This window comes from Haliaeetus leucocephalus, unplaced genomic scaffold (assembly GCF_000737465.1).
Source record: "Haliaeetus leucocephalus isolate CR32 unplaced genomic scaffold, Haliaeetus_leucocephalus-4.0 Scaffold294, whole genome shotgun sequence".
In the NCBI taxonomy this organism is placed as follows: Eukaryota; Metazoa; Chordata; class Aves; order Accipitriformes; family Accipitridae; genus Haliaeetus; species Haliaeetus leucocephalus.
In genome coordinates, this window is record NW_010972730.1 from 89,139 (window position 1) to 96,738 (window position 7,600).

Consider the following 7,600-nt stretch of genomic DNA (forward strand, 5'->3'; position numbering starts at 1 on the left):
TAACACAGGCAAGCCACGTTTAATTGCAGAGGGGCAAGATGGGAGTGCACGGACCTGTCCATGGGCAGATGTTTCTGGAGAAGGCTGTCGACCACAGGCTCGTGGTGAAAGCAGGCCAGGAGATACACTGCCTGGAGCAGGAGGGGCCTGTGGGTGTTCTCTTGCATGGTCTGCATGCGGCTGTAAAGAACGTGCAGGACTTCTGGCACCTGAAAGGAAGAAGATGAGAAAGAATGCCACAACGCGTCCTTTCCCTGTACTTCTACGGAACACAAACACGGTCAATTGGTTCACGAGCAATGCCTGCTCCCTTGACACGCTGTCAGGGTCTAGTCCTAAACTTCCTAAACTTCACCGTGCCGCTCTGCCCAAGCCCTGGCTCACGGGTTGGGGCGAGCGTGCCCTTGGCACGCGAACACGCACATGCCCTCGGTTGCTGCACTTGCCTGGACCCAGCAGTGCCAGGGGCTGAGCACTTTGCGTACACCCAAGAGATGGACAAGTTTCTCCCCGAACAGCCTGGATAACCCTGACCACCCGGCTGTGGCAATGCAAGATCAAAACCAAAACCACGCTCCAAGCCCATAAAGAAGCCTCAGAGTGAAAGGACAGGAACGGGAAGGTCGGTGCATCCCAGAGGTAATTGTCTCACGGCAAGGACCTGCTCCCCCAGGAGACTTTGGACTGCCCGTGCCCATGCCCCCCGCTCCACAGAGCAGAATGTGGCAGGAGGTGCTAACACGCAGCTCGGACCGGTGATACCCTTCGTCTCGGCACACAGGCTGCGTTTCTTTAGCTTGCGTCAGCTGCGCGAGGTGTAGTGCAACAGCCAACAGGGAAAAGTCAAAGCCAAGCCGCAAAAAATGTCCCTCTTACCTCCTGATATATTTGCTGTCCACATTTTTCCAGAAAGGTAGTCATCCACATCTCAGCGGCCCACGCACGCTCGTCTCTGGTACACTTCAGGCTTTCCGTGATGGTGCTCATGAAGTCTGCGGCCTGTGCTGGGGGGAAATCCTTGCAGACAGTCTGGAGTGAAATCAGAAAGAGGAGAGACCCGGTCACAACTCTGCATCTCTGCAGAACGGGAAGGAGCCTTGAAGGGACTCTTAAGTTCAGCGGGTCGCCTGTCATGGAAGGGGCAATCACAGTACACTCCTGCCATTTATGTTTTATGGAGCCAAGAGATTTAGAAGTGCCTCCCCTCACGTTTGCTTATCTGCAAAGCTCGTCTTCCGACAACAGCACTCTCTCGTGCACACACACACACACACACACACAAACACGACGTGGTATCCGCTCCTTTGACAGCGTGCCTAAAGGCCAGGCACGTCTCGGAGCCTCCTGCCACTTGCCCAACAACGGAGGTGCTGGCATGACAGCTCCCTCTGGAAATGGCGTGGGAGCCTGGAGGGAGCAGGGGGATGTGCAGGAGCCCAGTCGCCAAGCCCCATACCGGGGCCGGTTACCTTTGCTATTTCGTAAGAGGTCTCAAGCAGAGGCACGTTGTCGGTGGTGTCCAGCCCTTTACGCAGGCACGCAATGTCACCCGCCTCGGGTGCCACCTTCCTGGTCTTGGCTGGGAGAAGCACCAGGTAAAAAGGAGAGTCACATTTACAGGAACCCAACCATCAGCCCCAGCTATCGAAAAAGGAGGACCCGGGGTTGGGGCAGCAAAAGCCAGGAATTTGGCGCAGCGGGATGTGACAGGGATGGCTCTGGGAGGGGGGAAACGTCCTCAGCACAGAGGGATGCTGCTCCCTGAAGCGCAGGCAAGAACTCACTTCTAACCAATTTCTTTGCAGGGACAGTGATTTTGTACGGCCACAGAACACCCTGTCTACAACCTTCCTCCCTTGCGGAGAGCATTTTTTGGCTGGCTGGAGAGGGGTTTAACCAGAACCCCCTCCCCAACCTCACGCTCTGGGCCAGCAGCGGAAGTCCCTGCTCCAAAACTCTGGGCAGCTAACTGATTTCCCCTCTGGTCCTGGGCAGATTTTCCTGACCAAGCCTGGCAAGCCCCCTCTGTCCTCACCTCGCATTTGCAGAAGGTGACCCAGGCAGACCCTTGCCCAGCGGCGGGACGTGGCCAGGGATTCGTTAGTCAGGGGTCCCAGCAGCGCCACCAAGAAGCCAAATTTCTTGCAAGCGCATCTTCCCTGCAGGGGCAAGAGGTAGCAAAAGGGTCGCAGGGAGACCCAGTGCCCGCTCGCCTCTCCCGGCCATGCTGCCCGGAGCAGGGATCGGGCAGAGGAGAGGGCAGAGGTGCTGCCCTGCCGCTCCGCAAGACCTGAAACCCAGCGCCCAGCCAAGCAGGGCTCTCTTCTGGGAGAGGCATGGGGCACGCAGGAGCTCCCTACTCACCGTGACCTCGAATCGCTCCTCGCAATCACCCAGCAGCTGGGCGCAGACCTGCAAGGCCCTCTCCCGCTCCCACGCTTTGGCCGAGGTGAGCCAGCACTGCAGGACCTGGCGCAGGGGGTTATCCTGTCTCACGACGGGCACCTTTCTCTCCCCGACATCCCTCCGTCTCCCTCCTCTGGACCCTTCCTCGACGGCCTGCCCTGCGGCTCGGCACGGCCCCCAGACCCACCGAGCACTGGCAGTGCTGCCTTCGCAGCCCCGCTCTCTAAGCCCCCCCAAATCTCCGCCCCAGCTTCGGAGCGACTCTTTCCCCATCACCCCATGGCTGCTCACATGGACCACATCCTCGAAGGAGGCAGAGGTCACCTCCGCCTCGAGAAGGACTGCTAAAATCCGGCCCAGACCTTCCAAGCACAGCGTGTGCAGGGTCTGAAAGCAAGAAAAGGAGGACTGAGGTTTGGCATCACGGGGGGCTGCCAGGGCACGCTGAGGGGGGATCCTGGCCAAGAGGTGGGCAGCACCAGGATGGCGGGTACCTGTATGTTCCGAGTTTGCCTCGCTATCTTCCCTCTCCCTTCCATCTCCTCCTTGCAAGGAAAGGACAAGATGGTGTGGCAGCACTCAGCCAGCAGGCTGCAACTTTTCTTCCTGCTCAAAGATGGCTTCAGCTTCCTGGCCAGAGAAAAAAAAGGAAGAGAAAAACAACACGGGGACTCACTAGCTCTCTCCAGAGCGGCTCAAATGACAACTGGGTTTGTCCTCATGGAGAGACATCAGAAATGGGAAACGCCGTCCCACCCCGCAGACCCTGCTACTCCCAGAACTATGCTTAAGGCCACAGGGCTCTGGGTGGGGAAATGGAGTGAGTCCGAGGGTCTGGGCCGTGGACCTTACCTCAGCTGCACCAGACCGAGAAACACTTGGGACGCCGTGGAGTCCCAGGGCTCCTCCATTGTCCGGTCCTGCAAGTTCAAGAGACACACACAAAGTGGGCGGTGGGGACAGGCTTTTTGCGGGGGACAGGCTCTGCTGCCAGACCTACGTAGAAATGCTTGCACGCTTCTAGTGGCGGGGCTGGTCGTGTTTTGTGGGGCCAGAGCAGACAGGCAGCACAAGAAGCTCTTCTAGCCAGACCCGCCAGCCCACGCTGCCTGCGTTTTGGCGATCGCTCTTAAGCATCGAACGACGCAGAATGCCCTGTTCCTACCGGCACCCTCACTTTGCAAGGTGGCTTTGCCCAAAATGGGGTTGAACTTGCCAAGGACGTGCCCCACCACATCCCGTGCTGAATGGCTATGGGCGCTGGCGCTGAGCAGCTCCTTGGGGAAATCCAGAACTTCCCTCATCGCCTGCCATGGCTTCCCACCCGTGGGACCTCTCCCCGTGTCTGACAGGGCTGGACATGGCCCTGGGCACCAGGGCAGAGCTCCTCAGGCACACCAGAGCCCCAGGGAGATGGCAGAGCATCCCCTCCACAGGAGAGAAGCCCCAGTGCCTCTTGGCTCCCTCCTGGGTTGCTCTTCTCTTGCCTGAAAGAAGCCTCAGGGCTCCTCTGCCCTCCCTGTTCCTTCAGTAAAGGCTCCCTAGCTCCTCTGGCACCCAGCAGCTCCCCGACACCTTGTGCTACTTGCACAGACCCCACGGCCACCCCTGACCTTGGTTGCCAAGAAAGCGACTTGGTACAGGAGGAGCTGATCCCAGGCGTATTCCCGGTGCTGCTCCTCGCGCAGGAGGACGCCAATCATGGCAGCCACAGCCCTGAGGACAGCTTGCTTGTCCTGGAGAGGGAAGGGAGGGCTGAAGATCTGCCGAGCGCTCATCAACCCCTGCCCACGAGTCCTCCCCGTCCCAGAGAGAGGTACCCCGCAGAAGAAGGGCTCGCTCCGGAGGACAAAAAGCAATTCCCCATGCGGGCACCCAACGCCCCGCTGCTAAAAGGTCCCAGGATTTGGCTGCTTCTTGTCAGCCAAATACTACCAGCCCTGGGCATGGGACTGGCAGACTCCTGGCCTGGGGGGGGCTGCTTTCTCAGTCCCTGGGCTGGAAAGGCAGCTGCCCTCACCTCTTTCTTATTGCAGACCAGCCAGTTTTGCACCACATAGCAATAGAGGGGGTAAACATGTTTGCAGAGCTGCGCTTCCTCGATGCGAGGGAAGGGGCATTTGTCCCAGGAGCAGAAGTAAGTCTTCACCCCTTTTGACCATTGCTCCAGAACTGCACCAAAAGAAGGGAAAAAGGGGCAGGTGGGCGCCTGTGGCAGGAAGGGTACCTCGCACCCTCACCCAAGCCTGCTTTCAGCACAGCCCCCAGCTTGCCAGCTTTTGGCTTGAGGCCACATCTGGATTCAGGGGCGCAAACCGTGCGCTCGAGGTGTCTGCGCTCTTTCTCTTCTCCTCCCCGCCACAGCTTCTCCTCCTCACGTGCCTGTTCCCCTCCAGCCTATACCCACTGCATCCCTCGCCCTTCCCTGCCCAAATATTTGCCCTTCAGCACAGGCACGTGAAGCCGGTCGAAAGGCTCAGGACCAGGCAGCCCAAAGGCACCCGTGAGTTCCTCTGTGCAGGTACCCAGCGTCTCCGCGTCCTGCCCACCAGAAGCCTCTGACGCCTCACCCGCTGTTCCTACACGCTCACGGCGGTTTGGCATTGCCGAAATAGCGAGACCGGGCTCGGACCCGCTGTGCCTGCGCCGAGATCGGAGCGAGCCAGCCCGTACCCTTCCCCTGCCTTCAGGGCCACGGCTGAGGGTCTGACACTCACCACCGCAGACGGCACGCCGGACCTGTCCGCTCCCCACTCGGCTCAGGACGGCGCGGAGGGCGAGCAGCGTCATTCCGGCAAAAGGGATGCATCGCAGGGCTGCAGAGAGGGCAGGGCAGAGGGATAGAGCGTGGACGCAGTCAGCCGGAGCTGTGGGGGGGGCCTGGGGTCCAGCCCTCAACGGCACTGCCCATCAGAAGGGCCAGGAGTGTTGGGATGGGGGGGATGTGCTGCAGGGCCAGGGGGACATGAGTGATATCTGAGGGATGGGGGAGGCCCCCGACAATGGGGAGGGCTCCTGCTTTCCTGAGAGGGAGCAGGGAAGGGCTTTGGCGGGCATGGGGAGGATGGTGTGGGGCAGAGCCCCTGAAGGTTTGGTCCCTGACACGTTCCTGCCCTCAGAGCACCTCGATTGAGGCTGTGAGGCAGAGCTCCCGCTCAGCCCCAGCCCTGGCAATGGAGCCTGGCAAGGAGGCACCGCAAGCCCATAGGCCTCCAGTTCGGGACAGAGCATCTGGGAGGGGAAGGATCCCCTCTCCCGGTTATCACGGACCATCACTCAAAGCAGGAGGCCAGGGTTCCATACCGTAGCTGCTGGCCAGTTTGCCCAGGGTGACAAAGACAAATTCCTCGGAGGTTCCCCCCACGGCTTTCAGGTGTCCCTGGAGCTCGGACATCACGAAATGGAAGTGGGAGCCAGCCAGCGCCACCAGGATGTCACTAGCGGCTGTCCTCATGTCATCGGTCACACCCTAAAAAAGCACCATAGGTGAAATGCTCCGCGGGAAAAAGGCTGAGGCGCTCGGACGGGGATAAACCGGCCAGCAATGACCTCAGGGCTAGCCGAGAGACAGTCCCGTCTCCCCAGCAAGACCCCATGGGGACGTCTGCGCCCCAGGCCAGGCATCTGCCGCTTTTTGTGCCCCGGGGAAGGCGAGCAGGACGGGCAACAGAGACTCGAACCCAACTCTCCCCAGGCAGACCGTGTCCGCCCCTCTCCGGAGCTCTTGACAGCCCCTCACCAAATGCCCCACAAGAACGAGTCCCCAGAACCTCTCCCTAAGCCAAGACTTGCCAGCAGCTGGAATTGGGAGCCTGTGTGTCCCAGCTCCATCCTCCAAGCTCGGCTCATCAGTCGCCTCACACAGAGGGGCTCGCTGGCTCTATACATACCCCAGTGCGGAACTGGATACGGTCTCTCCTCTACGGGGAGGGCTCCCCAGGAGAAGGAGCTCTCACGGGGGCATTGGGGAACCTCCGTCTTCAAAGAGAACAAGCTCACCTGGGCGGCTCTTATGTCACCAGAGGCTTCAGCTATCAGGCGGTTCAAGAGACCGCTCGGCAAACGGCTGTCACCTCCCTGCAAGGCGCTCTCCAGCTGGCGGTAATTCTGCACGCGGTCACCCTGAGGACAGACCACGGAAGGGAGAAATTAAGACTTACTTTGCCCTCGTTCCCGGGGAGCTGCGAGCTGCCAGCCCTTGCTCTCCGGAGAGCCTGCGAACGGCACCATCGCCTCGTGCCCCCAGCTCGTGTCTGCGACAGAAAGGAGCGGAGGGAGCAGCTGCCCTGCAGACGGTGTCCGAGCACCAGCCACCGACCCGAGGTCATACCGACGCCAGGCCAGGTCCTCCCCAAACCCACCACTCCTATGGACATAGCCCAGCGCCAGAGGGAACGTTCGGACACGGGACGTGCGGCACTTGCCCTCTCCTGGGCAGGGAAGGCAGGGCTGGTGGGGGGAAGCCCTCAAGCCTCTGGCAGCACAGTGGGATGCCCCCGTCTCACCTCGTTGTCTTGTAGACGCTCCAACAGAGAAGTTGCAACGGCAGCAAGGGTGGGGCCAGCCGCAGGGACGGAACCCATCGCCCTGCTTCTGCCCCCGGGATGCGTAGGTCTTGGCGGGGGACCTACACACGGGCAGCAACCTGGAAGGGAAGAATCCAACAGCTTTCGGAGGGGCCCAGCGACGGCGTGGATGGAGACAAGCTGGAGGTCAATCCCCATTAGACATCCAGGGCGGACATTTGCAGCAAGAGTCACGAGAGGCCAGCGAGGCCACCGGTGGGCTCTCCGTCCTTGGAGATGCTCAAACCTCGAGGGGACTCGGTCCACCGCAGACGACCGCGATGGGTCCTGCCTCCAGCGTGCTTTAGCCCCCTGCCAGACCCTCACCTTCAAGCACTCTCAGCCTCCTCATCGCAGCAGGATTCCCTGGATGGACAGACTGGTCTCTCCAGGTCTTCCTCCTGTGAAAGCTGGGAGCAACTGACCCAGGGAGGGACGCTGGAGCCGGAACATCAGAACCGAACATTGTGACATCATCACGGAATGTGATGATGTCACAGAACTCTTCACCTTGGGTCCCTGCAGGGGGGGAACAGCACGGACCTGGGGCGAGGATGGGCCTTTCGAGAAAGCTAGTGCTAAAAACCATTTGCGGGCTACAGGCAAATGCAAGCCGTAGGGAACGGGGA

General features: G+C 60.4%; 2 protein-coding genes and 1 long non-coding RNA gene across 3 annotated transcripts in view; all 3 read right to left on the bottom strand.

Moving 5' to 3' along the window:
• Positions 1 to 2,042, bottom strand: part of LOC104833479 (maestro heat-like repeat-containing protein family member 2B) — a 6,831-nt gene extending 4,789 nt beyond the window's left edge. The window contains exons 1-4 of the mRNA XM_010570150.1: positions 2,036 to 2,042; positions 1,470 to 1,579; positions 877 to 1,029; positions 55 to 209 (exon numbers count right to left, since the gene is read on the bottom strand). Of these exons, the coding sequence (XP_010568452.1) occupies positions 55 to 209; positions 877 to 1,029; positions 1,470 to 1,579; positions 2,036 to 2,042 (425 nt within the window). The remainder of the gene's footprint in view (positions 1 to 54; positions 210 to 876; positions 1,030 to 1,469; positions 1,580 to 2,035) is intronic.
• Positions 2,043 to 2,044: 2 nt separating this feature from the next.
• Positions 2,045 to 2,790, bottom strand: LOC104833474. The gene is made up of 3 exons (XR_774521.1): positions 2,698 to 2,790; positions 2,365 to 2,469; positions 2,045 to 2,159 (listed from the first exon to the last, which is right to left on the bottom strand). It is a non-coding gene; the product is annotated as an uncharacterized LOC104833474 (long non-coding RNA).
• Positions 2,791 to 2,827: 37 nt separating this feature from the next.
• On the bottom strand, positions 2,828 to 7,352 carry LOC104833480 (maestro heat-like repeat-containing protein family member 2A). Its single transcript, XM_010570151.1, has 10 exons — positions 7,299 to 7,352; positions 6,912 to 7,051; positions 6,406 to 6,528; positions 5,710 to 5,875; positions 5,124 to 5,222; positions 4,427 to 4,578; positions 4,020 to 4,142; positions 3,259 to 3,326; positions 2,901 to 3,036; positions 2,828 to 2,863 (listed from the first exon to the last, which is right to left on the bottom strand). Exons 1-10 carry the CDS (start codon positions 7,321 to 7,323, stop codon positions 2,828 to 2,830), a joined length of 1,068 nt encoding a protein of 355 aa, XP_010568453.1. The 5' UTR covers positions 7,324 to 7,352.
• Positions 7,353 to 7,600: the final 248 nt, after the last annotated feature.